Source organism: Eucalyptus grandis, chromosome 11 (genome assembly GCF_016545825.1).
Source record: "Eucalyptus grandis isolate ANBG69807.140 chromosome 11, ASM1654582v1, whole genome shotgun sequence".
In the NCBI taxonomy this organism is placed as follows: Eukaryota; Viridiplantae; Streptophyta; class Magnoliopsida; order Myrtales; family Myrtaceae; genus Eucalyptus; species Eucalyptus grandis.
Genome location: NC_052622.1, coordinates 24,070,808 through 24,096,598, shown reverse-complemented (window position 1 = coordinate 24,096,598; position 25,791 = coordinate 24,070,808). Strand labels below are relative to the sequence as shown.

Sequence of the window (25,791 nt, the reverse complement as noted above, 5' to 3'; positions counted from 1 at the left end):
ATTGACTTACGTCATACTTTATTGCGAGATTGAGAGGAGCTCGTTCTCCAGGCATTGTAACTTGGCACCGTTTGTCCTCGCAAACAGCGTTGCCAAGTTATCCCAAGCCTCATTTGGGGTCTTTGCACTATTTATGTGTTGCAATAATTCATCATCAACAGTCACGGCAAGAACGTAAAGAGCCTTACCTGACTTGACATTCCACTTTCTTAAATCACTATCATTTGTGGGTGGTGTGGTGTTGTTGCCGCCAACAATATCCCATAAATCTTGTCCAAGCAAATAATAGCGCATGCGGGTACTCCAATTATTATAATTAAAGTCATTGAGCTTCTCCATCCCGTTCACTGGACTCGAGAAATCCACCATGGTGACTTGAGTATAATGCCCCACACTATTCCAAGTAAGCCTGGTCCCGGACCAACCGACTTCACAATCCCAGATTGTGCACGGGTAGAACTCCGACGTCCTTTGCTTCTTCTCTCCTTGGCTCGACGATCCCTGACCGCCTTGCTCACTTACAATGGTCCCCGACCACTGTCTTCGCACGGCCTCCGACGACCTGCTCTGATACCACTTGTTGAGAAGTAAGTGGATGTATAAGTAAAATAATTACTTTTATTATAAACCAATATTACAACTCTCTATTTTATCATCCTCTCACAACAACTCATTGTACTTGCTTACCCACTCCCTCACAAACCTCACACGGACACAACTCTCTCACACACCCACTTACTCTCTATTTCTCTACATATATCTCCATTGATTGTGTATATCTTTGATTAATTTATAATTAATAAAGTTTGTAAATAGGCACATGGACGCTTCATTATGGCACATAGAGACATACTGAGATATACAGAAATTTCACAATTCTCTCTTCCATAGTATTCATTATCTGTTAGCTTGTTGACGCCGGTTGCAATATTCAAGATGAGCGGAAACCATTTCATGCATCCTATCTTCTCAAGCACGATTAAAGACAAGGGAAAGGACATCAGCTTTAGCTCCGTTCAAAGACACCGTCTTATCACAATCTACTTTCCCCAGGACCACGTCGATCTTCTAATGTATTATTCACTCAGTTTTATGTGTTGCTAACTCTTGCTTGTTTATCCATTTCCTCTCCATTCCGTCACCCTCAGTTTTGTTTTTCCCTTGCCGTCCATTTGCATGTAACGACCACAATTTGAGGGTTTAAAAAAAAAAAAAAAAGAACCAAACTTGCAAGGTTTATTATGTTATGAGTATTTAATCTCTGGGTGTTTCGCGATCATGCTCTCGGACAACGTATATAGTTTTCTTTGACAAACGAAGTTGAAAACTGAAGTTATTAGTAAAGAGCAAGAGGCTTGGCTGTGTTAGGTTAATGGCTTTGAGTGATTCCTTCTACAAAAAGATTTTTCACACGTAGGCTATGATATTTTAGTATGCGTCGTATCTAATTAAAGACTGATTGAAGATTGCTTGAATATTGTAATTTGTAGTTATGAACTAGGCAGCTGCGTTGGTTAAGAGACTCTCCTTCATCACTCAAGTCGAGGGTTCGAAACCCGCAATTGCTAGCATTGTAAGTAAGGGCCCGTGGTGGTGGGGTCCCGTGCTAATCTCCCCCGAGATATAGTCATCCGGTCCAAGTGTCATTCGGGCACTGTAGGACCGTGGGACCCCGAATAATGTAAGCGAAAGGGAGAGACATGAACCTATTCATTTGTAGTTAGGTTACATGCCAAGTATTGATTAGGAGCTAGACCTAAACACAAAGTTATTAGCTCAATTTATTACATATTACCGATGGCATCTATATAGCCAATGTCACTTCCATGATGACGAAAGATATTTTTTGAACTCATTTTGTCATATTGTGTGATAGATAGTTATCAAAATTCAGTCTCTATTAGAATGTCAAATCAAAAAAAGGTGGAAGAAGACAACATATAATATATATTTATTATTTATTTATTTATTTATTTATTTATTTATTTATTTATTTATAGATAAGTGATGTGGGATACTTTAACGCCTCTCTCATGTAGGAGCCAAAGTAGAAGAGAATTTGACAAATAGGGGGCGGTGTATGCAAAATAAACTAAGGTGGAACTTGGTTGTTATATCACGTTAGAATGTCCAACCCAAAGCATAAGCTCATGAGGCGAGGCAAGCCAAATGTATCTAGGAGCACACAATCTCCATAAACACTCGATGATGTGAGGTACTTTAACATCATGAATGAATGACTTTTAAAATTCTTGAAGGCCACATTAAACAAAGACTCAGCTTTACGGAGTTTTTGAGTGATCAACAATCTATTAACAATCAAAACAATGTTGCTTTAATTTTAAGGGAAGAAGCTGGAATTGCATCCCTTAGAATTTGGCTACTTTCCTTTTAGGTAATCTTTTCGTGGATCAACCAATACGTTTGAATCTCTCCTATCTATCAAAAATTGTATCAAGAAATTAAAGATGCTGAAGGTAGAAGAAGGGAGTTTCCTTAGCCCAAGTTCAAAGTGTACACTCAGATCATCTCATACTACACACACTCGTGCGCACGGAGAGAGAGAGAGAGAGAGAGAGAGAGCAGGGTTAGCATATTTAAATTATAAATCATGCTGTCATTTTAAAGTTTAAGCTTTTAAATCAATCGACAGTAATCTCCAAAATCGCACAAATACACTAATAAAATATCCCTTGGTATGAAGAGCATGTGCACTAAGCACAGCGGTTGCTCCGTGAATGACCTAAAGATACAAACCCGTCGCGACATACATGTATACTCTTCCTTAACCACCCCCCTTAATCATAAGTTACAGACTGGAAAAACCATCAGCGACTAGTTCCTCGCTCTCTTCCCCTTGTCAAAACGCAGGATCGGGTCGTCCTCGCGGAAGAGCCGCTGAGTGTTGAGCATGGTGAGCAGGATCAGGCCGAGGAGGACCAGGAACGAGAGCGCCGACAGCACGATCATGAGCCCCGAGGCAATCGGACCCTTCACCTCCTGCGCATACTCCGACGACGCCAAGGCGAGGAAGGTCAGCGGGAACGAGTACGCCCACCACGCGACGTTGAATTTCCTCATCGACTTCTTGAAGAGCGCCGGTCTGCATGCCTGTTTTAACCTAGACGTACCCCGACACCTACCACATCGAAACTCGAGAGATCAGCAACCCTGCACAGATTTTTCTGTACTTTGATTGGTTGCAAATGGGCCTGTTGCTGCAGCAGCATGAAAAGTGATGCGTATCAACTAGAGAGATGAAGGGAAGGTAAGTGTTGATTACCAGAGAGGTGAACAGAAAGAGGGAGAGGAAGAAGAGCATCTTCGACCCGATGTCGAACTCTCCGGCGATGGACTTCCAGGCGACGCTCGCCTTGCTCGGTGCAGCGAAGAACAGGAAGAAGACCGGCCTCAGCATCGCCGGCAGCTTGTCGCCGCCGGACAACCGCTGGTACAAGGTGACGAACAGCACCAGGTAATGCGCCATCCCAAGCGAGAACATGCAGACCGCGGTCTCGCGCCACCCCATCTCGGCCGCGGCCCGTGCGCCCACCAGGTTCCCCACCACCGAGAGCTGGCTCGTCGGGTTGGCCACCATCGAGAGGAACCGCCTCTCGGTCGTGAACCACTGCCCGAAGAGCTTTATGTCGAGCAGGATCACGGGGACCGCGAAGGCCCACCAGAGGACCAGGTACAACGTCGTCTTCGGTAGGTCCGACGTGAAGTCGGCCGCCTGGAGCAGCACGAGCCACGCTATCCACGGCGCGAACAGGTAGTTCACTCCGACGTGGTGCTGGAACTCCGCCCTCACCAGGCCGAAGTGAAAGAAACACCGGAGAATATAGAGGAACGAGAGGGATATCTGGACCAGCAGGGTGAAGCCCCAGAAGATCACGAACGTCATGTGAGGGATCAAATGAGAGAGATGCTCGAGGGGCAGCGAGTCGTCGGGCGTCGGCAACGGGCGGCGGAGGATCTTCCACAGCAAGGCCTGGCATGCGAGGGAGAGGCTGATGCGGAAGTAGCCGGCGTGGAGCCGGGTCAGGATGGACGACTTCAACGTCTTGGCGACGGGGACGAGCTGGTGCTCAGGGGTTCTGGCTCGAGAAGGGTTGATCACCGGCTGGAGCGGCGGCTCGAATCCAAGCTTCGATGCCATTCGGCGACGCCGGAGGTTGCAGTGGCGGAAGGTGTTGTCTTCTCTAAGGTATGTTTGGACGCTTTGGGTTCTTGTTCAAGGTCTTGACGGTATTTATTGAGATGTGTATGGAAGGTTCATGTCGAAAATCAAGTCGAGTACGGAACGAGTTTATAGTCTTTTTTTTTCGATGTGTACTTTTATTTGGATTTTGCGGTGAAGTTTAATCAAGCAACTAGCAGTTTATAGATTTTCAAGAATATATGACCGGAGCAGGGCGAATGGAAATGGACGTTTCGCACAAAGAGCAAAAACGTGACGAGGAGACTCTCCCCGCCCCTTTCGTTGACAAGACAATTGCTTGCTTTTGTTTTAGCTTTTTTATTATTTTTTTGGCAGTAAAAGTTATCGTGATTTAAGTGTCGAGATCATACACATGTGATGATCGTGCTCTTATGTGTCGCCGGCGACCCCATGCCTGCCCTTTGAGCTCAACCACATCGCCCGGTGACCACTCCCATGCCCAATGCCCATGACCCTCTCGGCTCCCCTTCTCTGTCTCTTCCACCACCTCCAGCCACTTGCCAAGGGCCGACGGTGGCCACCGATCATGATGAGCCTAAGCCAAGATCAAATGTGAGCCTTGGAGATCTCAAGCCCAATGACACACGTGTCGTGATAGCAAATTTTTTTGGGGGGTTTTTTTCTTTATAAACTCATATCCGAAACATAACTTAACACTTTTTTTATTGCTAGCATCATCAAATTGCACCCACGTCATGATCGCAAATGTGGAGGGAAAAAGATATCTGCACTTTCAAACTATCATTTTCAGGTTATTATCATGACACATATATGATCGTCATTACATTTCATAAATCAGTTTAACAATATGCTTAATAAATCACTTAAAATTACTCATGGAAAGCTTTGTCCATGTCATGGCCATTGTCTACCATTCAACATGATATGATTATAGCACTTTTTTCTTTGCTTTCGTCTCAGTAACGTTCTCCCCTGCAAATCGACGATTGAATTCAAGGATTCGAGTGAGCATATGTGAATTTCTTCTATTGACAAAAAAAAAAAAAAAAAAAAAAGCATAGATAATGAGACAAAGATTAGTTAAAAGACGCCGGCCCAAGGTAGGCCTAGGGATTTGTCTAGCCTACCGACAACTTTGGGTTTAGCAGAAGTTGGGCCAGCTCATATATGGGTCCATTAGGGGCCCTCTAATTTTAATAAGTAGAATGTTTGTAAAAATTCAATTGGGGATGACGAAATCACACTTTGAGACCCCACAACGTTGTTATGGATAATGAGAAAAATCCTTTAACAAGAATATCAGATAATAATTTTAGTATTTTTTCAAGAGTTCTCAAAATGAAACAATTAAAAAAAAAAAAAAAAAAAGCTGCGCTTTTAGAAAAAAAGAAAATCGGCAAGGAAAAAATATGTGAGACAGAAAATGATGAATTTATTTCGGTCTTTAAGAATAAATGCAACCCTCCAGGAAATGTTGCATTGTAAATAGATACTTTCTCAAAAAATATAGTGAAAATTCGGATTAAAAAAATAATAAATAATAATTTTTTTCCGAATTTTATAACTTCTAAAAACTAACGTTTGAACAAATAAAACATTTCAAAAGTTGTAAGAGCGCCTAATAACTCATAGATAGAAAAGATAAAATTCAAAATTAAATAAAAAATAACGGTAACTCTATCGCAAATAGTCACACTGTTTCAATAGAATACAAATGTCATTTTATAATTACAAATTCGAATTTAATAAATTAAAAATAATAATTGTTGAAGAGTGCTATATTTGTCAGAATTATTAAATTGTTCGCATGTCATGATCGCAAACATGAAGGGGGAAAGAAATTTGCATTTTCAAACTATCATTGTCATGTCATGATCATGATATATGTAATTGTCATTACATTTCATGAATCAATTTTACGATATGTTTAACAAATCGCTTAACATTGCTCATGGAAGGCTTTGTCCATGTCATGGCCATCATCTACCATTCAACAAGATATGATTATGTCACTTTTCATTGCTTTCGTCTCAGTAACTTTCTCCCCTTCAAATTGACAATTGAATTCAAGGATTCGAGTGAACATTTGTGAATTTCTTCTATTGACAAAAAAAAAAAAAAAAACACTTTAGGATCAGCAGAAATTGGGCCAGCTCATATATGGGTCCATTAAGGGCCCCAAGTTATAATAATTAGAATGTTGGTAAAATTTCGATTGGGGAATAATGAAATCAGACTTTGAGATGTGAAAAAACATTGTGTTTAAAGAATTATTGGCTCCACAATGTTACTAAAGGTTAATGGAAAAAATCCTCTAAGATATAATAAAATCTTAATAAGAATACTAGATGATAATTCTGGCATTTCTCCAAAAATTCAAATAAAAGCTGTACTTTTATAAAGAAAAATTGACAAGAAAAAAAAGGTGAGATGGAAAATGACAAATTTATATCAGTCTTTAAGAATAGATGCAATCCTGCGAGAAAGATTGCATTGTAAATAGATGCTTTCTCAAAAGATAAAGTGAAAATTCGAACTAAGAAATAATAAATAACAATTTTTCTTCCGAATTTTATAACTTCTAAAAAGTAAAAACTAACATTTGAACAAATACAACACTTCCAAAGTTGTAAGAGCACCTAATGTCACGCCCCGGACCTCGAGCGCGCTAACATCCCACTGCGGTTGATCAAATGCGATATTCCCGGGTAGTGTCGCCGACCCCATTCATTTATTAATGCGCAAGCGAAACGTATTATAAAACCCCTGATAATAAAATACGGGATAGAAAAGCAGGAAACAAACCACAACATAACACTTTCATAATTCAACGGAATTGGCGCTACAAGTCTACGGCCGACGGACTACACAAGACCGGCTCTTAAAAAGGAATTGTCCTACGACCTACAAGTCGGACACGTTCTCCAATCTTATTACTTCACGTCCGCAACTCCTCAAAGCCAACCAAAGCTATCTGGTTGCTCCGTCCACTAGGGACCTGAAATTTTAATCCCACAACCGGGATGAGACGATGTCTTAGCAAGTTCAACCCCCTAAACCCCTATTAGAAAGAAAATACGCCCCGAGTGGCCTAGCCACATCACACATAAGACTTACCTCGCCTCAGCCTTCATCTGCGTGGTTAGCACAATTTATATAATCCAACCACGTACAATTATGATAACCAAACAACCATGTCACAATCACATTATCCAAACAATTCAACCACTTGGATCACATGCGATCAATCGACTCGGCCGATTACATCGTCATTCTAGCAAATCAATCATTGCTTTCAATCCCACCCTATATGAGGTTTAACAAACAGTGGCAATCACGGCCCCACTCGCACGACACCGTAATCGTGGTAATTCACGGCCTCATCGAGCACACGACCTCTAATAGGTGGTTTATCTTCCATCGCACGACCTCTAATAGGTGGTTTATCACGGCCTTTTATAACACGGCCTTCTAAAAATTAGTAAAAACTAACATTTGAATCAATATCAAATTCTAAATACACAGCAACAATCAGCACGAAATTATGGGAGAATAAGGTTCTAGAATAATTTTCGGAATTTATTAAATAATTAAATTTATTCCGAAAATAATTAAATAATAATATTCATATTTTTCACGATCCACACTCAATTTAGAATATCCAATCGTCAATTTCAAAATCCGAAACACAAAGAACTACCCAATCTAAACGAAATTATGAGAATTTAAGGTCTCCGACAAAATTTTCGGAATTTAATAAATAATTTAATTTATTCCGAAAATAATTAAATAATAATATTTTAATAATTTCGAATATTAAAATATTATTTAATTATTCAATAATTTCGAGATATTTAAATAAATCAAAAGTAAATTCCTTTTTGTCACATCAAGGTTTATACTAATATAAGCACTCACCTAACCTTAAATTAAACACCATTTAAGTTAATCAAACACCTTAATATAATCTACACTTAAATAAATTAAACTAACCACCTAATAACACTTAACATAAACTAAGCACCCATAAAGCATCATTAACTGTCAACTGGTTTCTGCTCGGCGTCCGACCAGATCTAGAATTTTCGAGCAGCAAAGGGAGGGAGAGAAGAAAGGCGGGGCTGTACGCACGCGAGCGAGCGGAGCGGTGGGCGGCGGACGAACGGCGACGGCAAAGCCTCCGGCAGACGAGCGGGTGGCCGGTGAGCTGCTGGCGGCGTCCAAGGAAGAAGAAGAAAAACGTCCATGGAGGAATCGCACGGGAGAGGAAGAAGAGAGGGAGGAGAGAGAAGAAGGAGGCCAATTTCTTTTCCTTTTTCCCTTTTCTTTAATCCAACAAATTGGCCCACCACATGACCTCCGTGGGTGACAAAGAAGTTCATAAAATTAATCCAATGTCACCACACTTCAATTAACATCTTCACTGATCCGTAGAACCAACTTAATTCCCAAAAGTACGACCAAAAGCGGACCTACTAATTTCTCGAGCCAAATTAGCAATTTCTTGATTATTTTGCTTTGAAAAGCTATGAAAAATCTTCCCAAAGGTGATTCAATGATCTTGAAATGATTTGTGACACACCCCGACTAATTTCGGTTCGATCTCAATTCCACGGTTAATTTCACTTTGGCACGATAGAAAAAAGATAAAATTCAAAATAAAATAACGATAGAAAAGTCGGTTCAGTGTCGATCGACAAGGATTAAAAATAACGGTAATTCTATCTAGAACAAAATAGAATAACAAAAAAATAACGGTAATTCTATCGAGAACACTCACACTGTTTTTAAATGACACAAAGGTTATTTAATAATTATAAATTCAAATTTAATAAATAAAAAATAATGATGTTGAGTAGTGCCAAATTTGGTGTTCGTGCACTCGCAAGTGAGTCTATTAGGGTCCAGCCCACTAAGCCCATCATTTTCATTTGTAAGAATTGAAGACTTCAATTGGCCTACACACTCCCATTTATTTTATATGAGACAAGGCACTTCCACCAACATAGAACACCTTATTAAAATATTGGGAATGAAATTTTTTTCTTATTGCATGTCAATTCAATAATCTATACTTTTATCACTACTTATAATTATTTCATGTTGACACATAAATTTTGGCGATCCGTTTAGTCAATTTTTGCATTAAAAATTAAGGGTTAATTTTATCTTTGAAAAAATATTAATTACATATAGATTTAAGTGCATTTATTTTTAATTTGCATTTTTTGCATTTTATTGGATTGGTGGTGGATGAGTTCAAATTAATGGTTCTGAACTTTAACTTGGCAGGCCGGACTAAGCCCATGAAAGGAGCAAATTGGCCCAAACCCGTTTTCTTTTAATGACAAAAATTACCTAAATGGAGATTTGAAATGATATTACGATGGATTTTTGGAATTTAAGAAAATCGGGTTGCAATCTTATCTTTAGGCGATAAAATTAGGAGATGTGGAAAATCAAAAAAGTGATATTGCGTACGAAAAAGAAATCTTCGTGGATGTTGATTTGAAAAGGAAATTAAAACCCTAATCTTCAACCTATAAAAAGATTTTTCGCATAGGGTTTCAGAGAGGGCCACGCAATAGAAACACACGGCCACAATTCGTGAAAAGAGACAGAACCGAGAGGAAGAAGACAACTCAGTCAAGGCAATCATCCACCATCGTATTCAACGCTAGGCTTCAAAGGGGACGACACAATTCCATACACGAACGGCCACAGCACAGCCCACACAAAAAATCGGAGGCCGGCGATTCAGAATTTCAGAGTGCATAGAATACTAGAGAGATACACGTGAGGAAAGAGACTTTTCTGTCTCTTTTTCAATAGTCAACAAAGAGAGGGCGTATTATGAGAGTACGTCGGTTCATTGAGGGAAGAGAGGAGGAGGAAGCTAGGTCAAAGGTCAACAAAAGAAATTGGACTCCTTCTTGGGCAAGCCGTGTCCTTTGCCTATATTCTGGACGCTTTCCGTGGCTTCCCCAACGCCCCCATCCGTAGTTCGGCGCAGCAAGCAATTCTCACATCTCGGGTACCTTAAAAAGGGAGCCCAACAACGTGCAACGACTCACGCCGCTACTTAGCCACATATCTGACAACGCCGAGCACGACCGAGCCATTGTCCCGAGCTGCTGTCCATGACGTCTCTTACTCTTCACTTGCTACGCTGCCAAGCCCAGCCCCAATCCTAACAACGAGTTGTGGTGCTGATCATCGGTACTGCTCAAAGAATCCATTCCCTGCCACGAGTCCAGTGACCGGAGACAACGCAGCAGCCCTCTATCTCAAGCCGTTGCTGTTGCATCGTGACCCCAGACCAACGGTGTTCACGATCCTTCCTAGTGACAACAAAACTTCTCTTTGTTTTGCAGGTTTTCCACAAGCGCGTAAGACTTTCAGAGCATCCGAAAGTTGCCGCTGCCGCTGATCTTGGGACGCAGCATTCAAGTAAACCGTCTCATCGTGCTAAGAAGCATCAACCGTGAATCATCCACTCACGGTCAAATGCAAAAGAAGCAAAATTTTTTGAAAGCCACAAGATAACAGACAATCCACAGAGAGAAAGAGGGCATGAAGCATTGAGACGCTATTAGTGAGTGGAGGAATAAAAGATAGGGAGTTAAAGAGGAATTGTGAGCGGTGATTTGTGGAGATTGATTCATGCAATTCTCACATCTCGGACGCTGTTTTTCCGAGGCCAACATCAACGAAGCCAATCCTCGCCCACTCCGTAGCTTTCCGGTATTTCATCCAGCGATTCCAGCAGCCGCCGCATCGGTTCCAGCATCATCCACCACAAGCCATCGCTGATCCCATCATCCAACAAGTCCAAATTTGGGAACAATATTACGAAATAGGTAAAAATATTATCCAAATTTAATTTGATAATTTCCTTACTTAATTTGTTGATATTGTGTTTAAATTCAAATCTTCCTGCATCTAATCCAAATTTTCTCGAAAATCTTTTTAAATCAGGGATTTATTCCCTAATTTCACAATATGCATATAATTGATAGTCCGATTTCACACTCAAAATACGACTCGCAATCGCAGTCGGATGAACGTAAATGTTCTCAAGTGAGTGGTACTATCTTTTCTAAGAATTTGTAAACTCGTGTCTTATAAATGATAAAGATTTAATATATTGTGAGTTATGAATAAGCACATTTATTGTATAATATTTGAATTGGACATCTATTAAATTTCGGTTATCTAAGAATGGTTTAAAAAACGTATTATGAAAGGTATTATAAATATAAATATGTGTGTGTGTGTGGGGGGGCTTTGCGAACTGGTTTATGAAATGAGTTCGAAAATTATTTGAAAAATGCTTTAAGAAAAAGTATTTCGAGCAGATGAGATGTATTGAGAAAGATTATATGTTTGGTTTGTGAAACCATTTCATGATATTGATTCCGAATTAGCTTGTGAATTGTGGAGGATGCTGTTGTGAGTTTGTGGCGGTGCTCAATATTGTTGTGAAACCATTTCATGATATTGATTCCGAATTAGCTTGTGAATTGTGGAGGATGCTGTTGTGAGTTTGTGGCGGTGCTCAATATTGTTGTGAGCCCATTGAGGAGCTTGTGGGTATGCACATATTAATTTGGAATATCCTTATGGGCCGAGCCACTAGTCAATAATAAGTGAAGACCTAACAAAAGGGAATTTTCATATGGGTATTATGCATGACCATGACTAAATATCTAAGTATAAATTTGGTTAATGAGGTGGACCATTGACGCGCGATTTGAAATTAATCGATGGAATAGACCATCAATGTGTGGTTAAATGAGATTAATTAATGGAATATATTATTGATAATTTATTTGTTAATATGAATTGATATTATCATTGATTTATACGTAAAAAGGTTTGTTGGAAAGATATTATCCGTTTTTTATATTTTGCATGTATAGTACTCTAGCTTTGGGAGCGATAAATGGTGATATTGTGTTTGTAAAGTTACAGAATAAATGTTTGATCCATTTTAAAAGAGATGTACTATTCACTGAGTTGTGGTTACTCATCTCTCTACTTTTCAATCTTTTTCAATTTTTAGCTAACGATAAGTATGAGAGTGATAACAATGGGGGCACTTTTTGGGTGTTGGATTTTGGTGACGGCCGTATCATCTTCATTTTTTATGGCTTTGAGGTGTGACATTATTTATCTATTTATAGAAGATTTTTGTGGGCACAAAAGGAAGCGACTTTCGGGATGGAGCCTTCGTACAATGGGGTGTCTCCAATTTTTCACAATTAATATTTTTCAGCCTTCTTTCTTGAGGGCTTTTTGCAGGGGTTCTTTTTCGATTCTTATTTTATTACAAGTCCCAGAAAAGAAAATTCTTTAGGGAAAATGCATTGTTCCCCTTTTTTTTTTCTTTTCGAATTTTCAGTAAATACGATGTTTCAAGGTTTTCTTGTTGCTGAATGTGTCGAGTTCTATGGGAGTTCCAAACGTCGGCCGCTGGTTTATTTGAGAGCTATATCGAAATTCATAAATCGGTAGGTCGATATCAATTATATACACCGGAGCAATGTGATTAATAAGAAAAAAGAAGCACTGGAGTTCGAATTTTTAATTTCTGCAGTTGTTAATTAAAGTGCACCAAGGCCCCTTTTTGTTTGTTTGTTTGTTTTTTTTTTTTTTTTTGGTTCATTTAGCACTCCCACCACTCGATTAAGCAAATTTATGGCCCAAAAAATAAATCAAGCAAATCGAACAGTGCATGACATAACTAGAAATTCAAGTACCTAATTTGGTTGGAAATTACCGATGTCGACACTTACCCTCCTGTTGTGCATTAACGTGGATAATTTTTACAATTTTTTTTAATATTTCTATTGTATCCTTGGGTTTGTATATTTTTGATAGACACACGATTTTCGTCCACCTATTAATTTAAACCTTAAATCTGGGCATTGCAACACTAAAAAAATATGCTCGAATTCCTTCTCTAGGATGGAAAAAAGCAAAAGCCAACGCCCAAGAAAAAAGGGCCAAGCGAAACTGAATGTGTCAATAGTGTCAACTCTTTCAGAAAATTCAAAGCCACTGTCGCATTGGACCGTTTGTGCAGTAGGAGACGTTTAAGAATTCAACCATTCGATTGTGTTCACATCTTGAAAAAGTTATGACGGATTGCCCTTCGTTTTTCTTTATAAATCTACCTTTATGATAATTGAAACCATGGCCATATGAAAATGCTTAATCGTTTCCTAAGAAAATAGAAAAAAACATTATTTTCTATTTAAGAAGTGGAATGTTCATATGGGTCAAAACCATGTTAGGAGCATAAATTTACGTGAGTATTTAATTATGATTTGACAATTTGTGCACATAAAATCATATGACTCTATCGGTATATGCCTCATGTTAATATGCTAAGACCAAACAATTGTTTCATTACAGGCATCTTTGTCATTTAGTTGGTACTTTGAGAAGTAAAACACTTGATTTTTCACAATTTACGTGCAATAGTGATGGATACATTTTGTCTTAGAAAAGCCTCTAGTACCAAATTTTGTTACCATAATATATAATAAAAGCATTGTCCGTTCGACATTTATTTACACAGGCAAACTAAAAGGAATCAATAAAATCAACAAGCTAGATAATTAAGGAAATGATTTGGGGTTGTGACAATCAGACCCGCATATCAATTAATGCTTTTAATTAATTATTTTGTGGAATTAATTGATACAATTATGCACCAAGAGATAAAGAAAGAATCTTGTTAATGAGCCTCATTGTACATGTATAGTATATACGCTGTATATCTTTGTTCAAAGGAGTTCAGAAAAGCTTGCTTCCAAACTCATCCACCTCGTCTATACCAGAAGCCCTTGATTTTCTTGCTAAATCTCGGAGCTGTGACGAGCTCCGCCCCAGCTTCATCGCCACCCTCATCTCGAACATCTCTCCGTTCTCTCTTTTGCTGTAGTTGCTCTCTTCTAGTGTCGCTTCGATCGTCTGTTCCATAAGATCGAAGAACCCTGCACAGTTTCTGTACATCTCCACGACCATACCGACTTGACCTCCATGCTCGATGATGTTGATGATAGCCGCCATTGCACCAGCAATGGCTGCCACCGTCATGGCTGTCGAGCCACTGAAGGCTGATCCGGCCACAGCCATGCCGGCCAGCAAAGGAGCAGAAACCGCCATCATCTTATTCAATTTTAGGGCCAAATTCCCGAGCCTCAAGTATTCTTGCTTGTCTTTGCTCTTGAGGACTTGGACGATGGCTCTCATCTCCTCTTCCAGCTCCTCGCTCCATCCGTTTCGCTCCGTGTTTGTCACAGTTTTGCGCCCTTGGGATTGGCCGCGGTTGTTGAAAACCCTAGGCTTCCATGTGGCAGGCTCTAATTTCATGGGGAACTTCTCGAGCATCGCTCCAAGCAGAGGCAGTGGATACGCCCTATCTAGGGCCAGCACCTTCTCTTTCGTGTCCTCTAAGTTTGATTCAGTGGGGGATTGGAGGGCGAGCATCGACTTGATCTCGCTCTGGAGCTGCTTGAACAACCTTGAGGCATTGCGTTGCTCTTCAGCCAGTTGTGAGGGCTGGATTTTGCTCATTACAAGTGACATCCCAGTGGACGCTGTAAACAAGAGAGCGGAGCATGCTCTCAGTGATGGAGCCGGCAGATCCGCAGCCATCGCAGCCATCGCCGCCATGGTGGTGGCAGTAAGAGTCATCGTATTGACCGAGTTCAACAGGAGCTTGTTCCAGTTGTCTCGCTGCTCGCCGATGTTTTCGTGCATCTCCACTCTATCTTCGACATCCTCCAAGATCGCATAGAGATTCTTTGTGATCGGAGTGCTTGGATGATCAGTGAGTCTGAGTTTCGAGGGCTTCAGGGATCGGATCGAAGCGTTGATCGTTCGCTTCAAAGAACAACCCGAAGAGGAAGAGGAAGAACAAGAACAAGAAACTAGTAGAGAGTATGTTTGTAAAGCAGCCATTAAGGAATCGATGGTTTTTGAGAGGATTGCTTGAGGAAAAAGAGAAAATCTGGAGATCGGAGAGAGGGTCTTCCTGTAAGATCTGCGACGGAGAGTTGCCGGTATTTATGCTCATGAGCTTCGACCGTTTGTCGTCACTTGGGTGGCCTTGCCGTTCTGGTCGAACCACGTGCTTTTGACCTTGACTTTCCAAGTCAAGTTAAGAAGGTTCAGAGATCGATCGAAGTTGTCTTGATTTTAAGTGTCGAAGTCCTCGACCGCAGTACACAGCAGCCGCTCTCCCCCACCTCTCTCTCTCCCACCACCTCCACATCGCTACCCGCCCAATTGCTGGGGGCTGACGGTGGCCACCGATCAGGATGAGCCCAAGCCTGAGATCAAGTGGGAACCTTGGAGATCTCAGGCTTGATGCCGTAATTATCTTAGGATTTTTTTTTTATGAACTCATATTCGAAACATAATTTAATTTTCTTTTTGATTGGCGGCACTATTAAATTGAATGCACGGCATGATCGCAAATGTGGAGGGGGAAGATATATGCACTTTCAAACAATCGTTTTCATGTCATGATCATGACACCTGTGCAATTGTCATTACCCTTTATAAACCAGTTTCGCAATATGCTTAATAAATCACTTAACATTACTCACGGAAAGCTTCATCTATGTCATGGCCTTGTCTACCATTCAACATGATATGATTATATCACTTTGTTCTTTGCTTTAGTCTTAGTAACTTTCTCCCCTGCAAATCGACGATTGAATTCAAGGATTCGAGTGAGCATATGTTTTTTTTTTTTTGGTAAACTAGGGAACCTCGTAAGCTGACAGCCGGCGAATAAATCCTGGGGGAGCGACTGCAGGACCCACCACCACTGTACTTCAGGTAAGAATCCCTAACAACGCCTCTAAGATTTGAATTCCTCTCCTTCGTGAGGAGGAGAAAGCCCAAACCAGCTACGCCGCCGCGGGGTGGTTTTTTAAAATGGTTTAAAATGGTACTTCAGGTAAGAATCCCTAACGACGTCTCCTTCGTGAGGGGGAGAAAGCCCAAACCAACTGTGCCGCTGCGGGGTGTTTTTTAAAACGAAAAAGAGGGGTGCAACACGAGGACTTCCCAGGAGGTCACCCATCTTAGTACTACTCTCGCCCAAGCACACTTAACTTCGGAGTTCTGATGGGATCCGGTGCATTAGTGCTGGTATGATTGCACCCAAGTGAGCATATGTTTATTTCTTCTATTGACCCCAAAAAAAAAAAAAAGCATAGATAATGAGACAAATTAATTAAAAGACACCGGTCCAAGGCAGGCCTTGGGATTTGTCTAGCCTACCAAGAACTTTGGGTTCAGCGGAAGTTGGGCCAGCTCACATATGGGTCCATTAAGGGCCTCTAATTATAATAATTAGAATTTTGGTAAAAAAAATCAATTGGGAAATAATGGAATCAGACTTTAAGACACGAAACAACACTTGTCTTTAAAGATTTATTGACCCCACAACATTGGTAATGATTAATGGTAAAAATCCTTCAAGATACAATAAAGTCTCAATAAGAATATAACATTGCTAATGATTAATGGTAAAAATCCTTCAAGATACAATAAAATCTCAATAAGAATACTAGATAATAATTTTGGTGTTTCTCCAAGAACTCTCAAAATGAAATAATTAAAAACAAAAGCTGTACTTTGACAAAGAAAAATCAACAAGAAAAAAATGTGAGATAGAAAATGACAAATTTATATCAGTCTATAAGAATAGATGTTTCGAGAAAGGTTGCATTGTAAATATATGCTTTCTCAAAAGGCATAGTGAAAATTTGTATTATAAAAAATAATACTAAATAATAATTTTTTCTTCTGAATTTTATAACTTCTAAAAACTAACATTTGAACAAATACAACATTTCAAAAGTTGTAAGAGGGCCTAATAACTAATAGGTAGAAAAAATAAAATTCAAAATTAAATAATAAAAACTCTATTGTGAACGGTCACACTATTTCAATAGGACAAAAAGGTCATCTCATAATTATAAATTCGAATTTAATAAATCAAAAATAATAATTGTTTTTTTTTTTTTTTTGGGTCTGTTAATAATAATTGTTGAATGGTGCCAAATTTGGTTCTCATGCACTCGCAGGCAGGTCTATTAGGGCTTAGCCCACTGAGCCCATCGTTTTCATTTGTAAGAGTAGAAGACTTCAATTGGCCTATACAAACCCGTTTATTTTATACGAGACAAGGCACTTCCAACATAGAAGACTTATTAAAAGATTGGGAATAAAAAAATAATTTCTTATTGTATGTCAATCCAATAATCTATACTTTTCTCACTGCTTATGATTATTTCAATATCATGTATGACAGATAATTGTCAATATCATGTAAACAAATGTTCTAGCAATTCAGCAGCTAAACTACACAAAAACAAGAGATCGTAGGCAGATCTCCACGTTCTCGTCCTGTGCAAGGTCTGCAGCTCATCAAGCATGCCCATCGAAATCATGAATCCAAACCTTGGCATGCAGGGATGGAACGACGCCAACTTATGCTGATTAACCGCCTGCTTTCTCTTCCACCCAAAAAAAGGAAAAACCTTCTGCTTCTCACTATGATCATGTTCCAACAACTTGCAGATGAAAAGAAGCCAGTTTTTACGCCTGCAAAGGAGTACTTATTGGCATGTGAAACATAACTAAGTCCCTTCAAAGACCTAAGAGTTGGAGGAACTTTTAGTAACTTAACCCAGATAGGAGTACGAGAAGTATCAATATCAAGACTCTTTGACTCAGGAAGATGGGACGGAATGATGCCACCTTATGCTGATGAGTCTTCTGCTTTGTGATTCTGATCATGTTCCAACAACTTGCAGACAGAAAGAAGTCAGTTTTCGTGCCTGCAAAGGAGTAATTCAATGGCATCTGAAACATAACTGCGTCCCTCCAAAGACATAAGAACTAGAGGAATTTAAGAGTAACTTGATCCAGATAGGAGTACCAAAAGTGTCAGTGTCCGAACTCTTTGGCTCAGGAAAATGGACATTATTCGAAGGACCATTCTCAATAGCACGATGACAAGTTGTAGCTGTGGGGAGTTTGAACAAGGACAGTCAGTTCTCAATCTCACTACCCTCAACTCCGCCGTCAGCATGTCAGCAGCGGAAAAAATCACACCACACTGAATTTCTTCCTCCCCAAGACTTCTTGGCCAACAAGCAGAACCCCAAGTTTCAACCCTTTCATCAACAGCAGATTTCAGAATCACTAGCAATTTTCTCCCATCAACAAAATCTGAGATTCACAGTACCTCATAACGTGAGCTTTCGAATATTCACCAACTAGCACATCCCTTCACTTGGTACCCATTACAGCATCAAACTTTCAGTTATGGCAATGGTTAATCTGATATCGGCTTCATAAATCTACTATGAATGGAGTATGATAACTTAGATACACAATTACGAACATATCACGTTTGCAAATTTTTGGTAGATCGACATCCACGTCTACTTTTTGATGACCAATATTCACATGAACCTATCAGTTTTTATATAAGAACTAGTGATGTGAAAAGGGGGAAAAAGGAAAAGATCGTACGCCACAAAGATACAATTTAATCTCTTGATTACGATCACCATGCAACGTTGAATCGCTTCATGCATTTCTCAAACAGCAAAGGTCGGCAGGCCTAGTCGAGATTTTGGAGTTCGCGAGAAATCAAATCCAAGAAAGAGTCAGTCGGAGTTTCAAGGAAGCGTTTAGATCAAGGGACATGAATGAAACATGGACTTGCTCATCCAACAACAAGAAAAACAATGGTAGTGCATGATTCGTCCATCCTACTTAATTGCTGCCGTACAAGATTAGCTAAGCTAGTGCATCATGTCTACGTAGTAATAAAGTCGCTAGTTAGGTCTTGGTTCATCAAACGCACATCAAGCTTGTGAATTCATCAAACCTAGCATGATCCTTATTTAAGTCTCCCTCACTATATGTAAAAATTGTTCATGTTAATGCTGGTCAACCTCAGATAGGCCATGTAGGATGGCTGATAATGACTAAACCGTCACTTCAGCGATTTCCAATCAAAATGAATCGAAATGACTATATTGACAAATCATTAAAAGATTTATAACTAAATTGACAAACTTAAAAATTTTAGGATTGACTTGGCCGTCATACAATAAGTTTATAATGTTTCGGACAATTATATCCATAACTATAATTGACTATCATAAAATGTCCCATATATAGTGAGTATTTCTTTAGATAACACAAGGTAACTTTGCTATTAATGGCTGCCCATTTACAGAAAAATTCCTAACAAAGCTGATTTACGGGCATGCTCTCGCCGGTTTCATTTTTGGCTACTATTGCTCTGTTCGGTAATAGGTTGGGTGGTCTTGGAATCACTAACGTGAAGTTTTATCATCGCCTTTTGTCGCGTGAGTACCCTGAAGATCGCTCTAGTGAACAATTAAGAAGTTTATGAAACTAAAACATGCGCAATTCCCATTAATTGGGTGACAGTACATGACAGTTCTTGGCAGCTTGTTGAGGCCGGTTGCCGTGTCGAAGATGAGCGGAAACCAGTACAGGCAAGGAATCTTCTCAACCATAACATTAGGACATGAAAACAACATAAACTTTGGCTCCATTCTATAGCTCCGTATCAACAAAAACTACTTTTCTTAGGCCAGGCAGATCTTTTGATTTGATATTCACTATAGTTTGATTTGCTGCTATTAGTTTATTGTTAACTCTTGTTTGCTTGTGCATTTCGCATCGAATTCCGCCACGTCAAGTTCATGTCGCAACTAAAAGTTGTTGGAGGTTATAGGTTTGAGAGAGAAGAAACAGTTACTTGAAGTATTACACCAAGAGACGTTAAGTTTGGAACGTTCAACAGTGTTACCTCAAGCGTAGGAAAACCCTAGAGTTTTTATATGCAAGTTATTGGACTCCGGCCCATATGGACTCAAATAACTATGCTTTCACCTATTGAGCTTGTATGTGAACATATTATTTTGGACTATATTAATAATATACCCAACAATCTCCTCCTATGTTCACCATACAGCACAATCCAATAAGGTGGTCATTGTAATGTTCACACAAATATGAATCATCCACATTCAGTCCAAGACAATCAACTCGGATCGGTCAAAGAGTATTTCAGCAGTAAGGTATTAAACTAAATCATCATTTACTCATCATTCTTATCTTGAATTTGCTCTGAGATTAACAAAATCCAAATCCCAAAATAAATCTCAGACTCAGTCCACAACCAATATATGCATAATAGTCAAGTATAAGTAGGCCAGTTAAAATAGCACAAGGCCTTACAAATATAAGAAACAAGCAAAATAATGTCCACAAAATGCAAATCTCAAGTAAATGGACTTCATCAAAATAGGCAATAGCAAGTAAACTGTCAAGTCCCTACATGCTTTAAATGATATATATTCATTCATCAAGTAGGTCATCCTAGTCAGGATCCCACTCATTAAGCTATCCTCCATCGCTGCCATCTCCTGTAGAATGTTAAATATGAATTTCATATTATCATGAATTCAATCATTTGAATAAAAACTTAGCAACGTTCCATCAAACAGAGAAGAATATATATTGATGTCATAAAGCATCATAATATCATGTTCATAAGCATCAATCAAGTTTCATATATTATGAACAAGACCTAAACAATGTTATTTATAAAGAGCCATCAACTTAAGTTTATTTGTAGGAGAATACCTATTGTCTAGTTTCAAAGAACATGACCAATAGCCAAGTCACCTACAATAACCTAGTCATGTAATATCAAGTTTCAATTAAGAACAAGACCAGCAGGCTTCTTATGTAAACAATTGTTTCTATGTTTCAATTTGGAATGTCATAATTACTGATTCCTTAAAGTCAAATAATCTAGCATCAAGTTTGGAATGAGATCATTTAACCAAAAAGGATAGTCCAATCTAGTTGAATTGTATCATCAAGTTTGGAATGACACGATTTTCCCCGATAGAACATTTGAATTAGGTTAAAGTCATCTTCATCAAGTTTAGAATGAGATAACTCACCATTTTCAAATTAGTCAGCAACTGTGAACATCGATGAAACATATAAACTGTGCTTATCATTGTAGCCAATAAAGAAAGATTCGATAATTCAAAACACACAATTAGAAGGTAAGTAAATGGTAGTTAAGACTTGCATATATAGTCTTTAACCCCGGTTCCCCCACTGTTTTGAATAATCGATCTTTAGGCATACCTTTGGTGAGAGTATCGGCTATGTTATCTTTCGATCTCACATCGATCAAGGTAATAACCCCTCGTTCTCTCAGACAATTCGACAACGCATGTCTTAGTCTCACATGTCTTCTCTTTGAATTAAAGAGAGCATCCTTGACAACTTGGATTGCTTGATTATCACAGAATAGGCTTAAAGAATTAATCTTTAGCTGAGTTAAAGGAATATTCATAATCAGATTCTTTATCCACTCTACCTCTTCACCAGCTGAAGCTAAAGCAAAAAGTTCCGATTCCATAGACGACAATACAATACAAGTCTGTTGTTTGGATTTCCAAGTAATAGCAGCTCCACCCAAAGTGAATACATATCCACTAGTGGACTTACTATTTTCAATATCTGAGCACCATGAGGCATTAGAATATCCATCCACAGTTGGGGGATAACTAGAATAATAGAGAGCATAATCTTTAGTACCTTTAAGATATCTCATTAGCCTATCGAGGGCATCACAATACTCTTTACTAGGATTACTGGTAAAACGACTCAGCATGCCAACTGTAAAGGTTATGTCAGGTCTAGTGCAACTCATAGCATACATGAGACTACCAAGCAGTTTCGAGTATTTTAACTGATCCACGCTGGTCCCTTCATTAGGATTCAATCTGTTATTATAATCACATGGTATCTCACTCGGTTTACACTTATCATGTCCCAAAGTAGAAAGTAGTTGCTCAATATAATAAGTTTGGCTAAGGAAGATGACTTGCCATTTAAAGCTTACTTTCATACCAAGAATGGTATTATCAATACCAAGATCTTTCATGTTAAATTCTTTAGCTAAAGTAACTTTTACGTTACTTGCTACAGAATGATTAGAACCAAGAATTAACATGTCATCAATATACAAGCAAATGATGACTTTCTTATTAGACATAGAACGATGGTAAATGCATTTATCTGAATAATTAGACTGAAAGCCATAACTCTTTATCATTTTGTCAAATTTAAGATGCCACATCTTAGGTGCTTGTTTAAGAGCATACAAGGATTTATTTAATTTACAAACTTTGTCCTCAGGACCTTTCATAACATATTCTTCCGGTTGTTCCAAGTAAATTTCCTCATTTAAATCCCCATTTAAGAAAGCTATTTTTACATCCATTTGATGCACTACAAAGTGTTCAATAGATACCAAAGTAAGAAGAATTCTTATAGTTGATAGATGACACACAAGTGAATAGACATCAAAATAGTCTATTCCACTTTGTTGTTTATAGCATTTAGCTACTAAATGTACTTTGTATCTAGCTATTGATCAATCACTATTCAGTTTCTTCTTCAACACCCATTTACAGCCTATAGCTTTAGCCCATTTTGGCAAATTTACTAGCTGCCAAGTGTGATTCTACAGCAGAGAGCTCATTTCATCATCTATGGCTTCTTCCCACTGTAGAGATTCCCTAGATCTCATTGCTTCCTGATAGGAGAATGGATCATCCTCAAGATGATAAGCAATAAAGTCCTCACCAAAACTTTTGGGATTTCTCTCTCTTGTAGATACTCTAACTAAAATTGGTTTAATAGCCAACTATGTGAAATTAGTGTCAAAAGGGTCTGCTTCAGATTCTACAGGAGATTCTGAAATCATATCTGTCGATCCAGAAACATTCAAGCCTTGATCTCTGATAAACTTGTTTTCGAAGAACACTGCATCTCTAGATTCTATCACTGTATTAGTAAATAGATCTTAAAACCTATTTGTAGCGCTATCTTCTACACTACCTAGATATACACAAGTAATGGTTATAGATCCCACCTTAGGTTTCTTAGGATCTAGTGTACTTACATAAGTAATACAGCCCCAACTCTTAAGAGTATCATATCTACAAGGGCGCTTATGCCATATTTCATAAGGTGTCATGAACAACTTAGAGTGCGGCAACCTGTTCAAGATGTGATTAGCAGTTAGAACTACTTCTCCCTAGTAGGAGGAAGGCACGCCAGCTATAAATAACATAGAGTTTAACATGTCAATTAACATTCTATTCTTATGCTTTGCAACACCATTTGATTGGGGGTGAATAAAGAGCAGTGGTTTCAAGTATTATACCTTCTGAAGCACAAAATTCCTTGAACCTTGACATAGTATATTCTCCTCCTCTATCACTCCTAAACCTCTTAATTTTCAAGTTGAGTTGATATTCTACTTTAGGCTTGAAAATCTTAAACTTTTCAAAAGCTTCATATTTCGATTTCAACAAATAGACATGACAATATCTAGAAAAATCGTCTATGAATGTTATTAAATACTTCCGACCACCTTTAGCAATGTAATTTCTAAAGTCACAAATGTTAGAATATATTAACTTAAGAAGTTATGTGCTTTTAGAAACCAACTTAAAGGGTTTTCTAGTGATTTTAGCCTATGCACACACTTCACACTTATCAAATCGAATAGAAGTATCTAATGGAATGTTATGAGTTTTAGCTAGATGTTGCATTTTCCTGTAATTCACATGTCCAAGTCTATTGTGTAACAACTTTGGATCAATCAATGTAGAATTCACATGGTTTATGCTATCGGCATTTAAATTCAATCTATACATACCATTAACCATGAATGCACAACCAAAATAATATGAGTTAACAGATAAAGTTACTCTACCATTCATAGTTGAAAAAGACATACCAACTTTATTAAGTAAACTCATAATATCAAATTCTTCTTAAGTAAAGATACTACTCTAACATGTTTCAGAGTTAGTAATTTACCTGAAGAAAGCATCAAATTTGCAGTTCCAGCATGAGTCACCTTTGCCTCACCACCATTGCAATTTTCCACAGTGTCTTTCACTTATGTGACCTCAGTGAGTAAGTTCTTGTCATTTGTAGCATGACAAGTAGCGCCACTATCCAACCGCCACTCGGAAGAGACGTTGGCTTTTCCATTCTTCATCATTCCAATGAAAGCTCGAGGCTTAAATCCTCTAATTAGCATATTGACCTCATTATATGGTGTGTCATTATTTGGCTTCCTAGGTAACTTACACTCTGCTGCCCAGTAACCCCACTTTCCACAGTTATGGCACTTGTCCTTCTTCTTCTTTTTTGAAGATGGTCTTTTTGGTCTCTAACTGTAAAGAGGATTCACCTTTTAGTGACTTGGACTTTTTCTGAGGTTTATTGGAGTGTGAAACTAAGTTGGCAACTGACTTTTGTTGTCCCACTTGTTCCAAACTCTTCCTAGTAATATTTTGATCCTCAATGTGAACATACCTCTTTAATTCATCCATTCTCATATGTACTTTTAGTCTATGCATTTCAGTCATGAAAGAACTTTATTTAGTTGGTAGTTTGCTCAATTACAAGACCGACACAAAGATTATTGGACATATCATAATTATCATCTTTCAACTTGTTTCTCATATTCTCAAATTCAACTAACTGAGAGGTGATACTTGAATTCATAGTGAATTTAAAGTCAAAGAATTTCTTCGTTAGGAGAGTTTTAGATAGCCCCTCTTGTTTTTGGAATTGAGCGTTTAAGTGATCCCATATCTCTTTCGCCGTATTATACTCACTATAAGTCATAGCCAAATAGTCATAGCCAGATTATGATTTAGAGAGTTCAACAAGTAATCTCTACAAAAATCCTCATCTTTATTTCATTGATATTCATCCATATCTTCAGTGGTAGATGCAAAATCACTCAATATAGTATAGAATATGCCACGTTCTTTCATACCAAATTGAACATGTAATTTTCAGCCATGAAATTCAGTAACATCAAAAGATTGCAACTTTATAATATCATAAGAACTATGCTTTGCCATTTTAATCAAAGCAAAATGTTAGAAAGAGTGCACCTTGAAGTCCTCATAGCAACAAAGTCGAATAACTCCCTTAATTTTGATCAAACCGCTCTGTAGAGATGGAATTTGCCAAAACAAACCCCAAAAACAGATCTGGAGCCCCCAAAAACCTTAAGATGGATTGCCCTTGTCGTTGAAACTTGTTGGAAATTTCCGCCGCCAAAATTCGCTGAAATTTCGTCCCTGAAATTTGCTAGAAATTCTGATGGAAACTTCCGAGTGCCGTAACTTCTCTGTCCGACCTCCGATTGACGTGAGTGACCACTCAAAACGTTCGTATTGATGAGTAGAACAAAACCCAAGTGGTTTCACCCTCTAAAATTGGCTATAATTTTTGGATTCTTGAATCAAAGATCTCGGTCACTCGAATCTTCAAACTTAGATCCCGACCAATATCATCATCGAAATCGAAAGTAAATTACACCCGTGAGTTTGTCTTGACAAAATATTGAAGAAGACGCCTTACTGGCTCAAATCCAACATACAAACATAATACTTCAAGATTGT

General features: G+C 38.6%; 2 protein-coding genes and 1 non-coding gene across 3 annotated transcripts; all 3 read right to left on the bottom strand.

Annotated features, from left to right (window-relative positions):
* Positions 1-2,662: 2,662 nt before the first annotated feature.
* LOC104447569 (S-type anion channel SLAH1-like) lies at positions 2,663-4,174 on the bottom strand. Its single transcript, XM_010061291.3, has 2 exons — positions 3,284-4,174; positions 2,663-3,111 (listed from the first exon to the last, which is right to left on the bottom strand). The coding sequence occupies exons 1-2, from the start codon at positions 4,157-4,159 to the stop codon at positions 2,836-2,838; spliced, it is 1,152 nt and encodes a 383-aa protein (XP_010059593.1). The 5' UTR covers positions 4,160-4,174; the 3' UTR covers positions 2,663-2,835.
* A 9,813-nt stretch (positions 4,175-13,987) lies between these two features.
* LOC104447568 (probable F-box protein At4g22030) lies at positions 13,988-15,157 on the bottom strand. The gene has a single exon (XM_010061290.2). It carries the CDS (start codon positions 15,155-15,157, stop codon positions 13,988-13,990), a length of 1,170 nt encoding a protein of 389 aa, XP_010059592.2.
* Positions 15,158-16,252: 1,095 nt separating this feature from the next.
* Positions 16,253-16,371, bottom strand: LOC120290062. The gene has a single exon (XR_005547938.1). It is a non-coding gene; the product is annotated as a 5S ribosomal RNA (ribosomal RNA).
* Positions 16,372-25,791: the final 9,420 nt, after the last annotated feature.

What these genes read in the sequence shown, in the direction of transcription:
- LOC104447569 (XM_010061291.3), bottom strand. Translation starts at nt 4,159, where the DNA reads ATGGCATCGAAGCTTGGATTCGAGCCGCCGCTCCAGCCGGTGATCAAC. An exon ending in TCTTTCTGTTCACCTCTCTG is followed by an intron (nt 3,112 to 3,283) that starts GTAATCAACACT and finishes AGGTTAAAACAG; the next exon opens with GCATGCAGACCGGCGCTCTT.
- LOC104447568 (XM_010061290.2), bottom strand. Translation starts at nt 15,157, where the DNA reads ATGGCTGCTTTACAAACATACTCTCTACTAGTTTCTTGTTCTTGTTCT.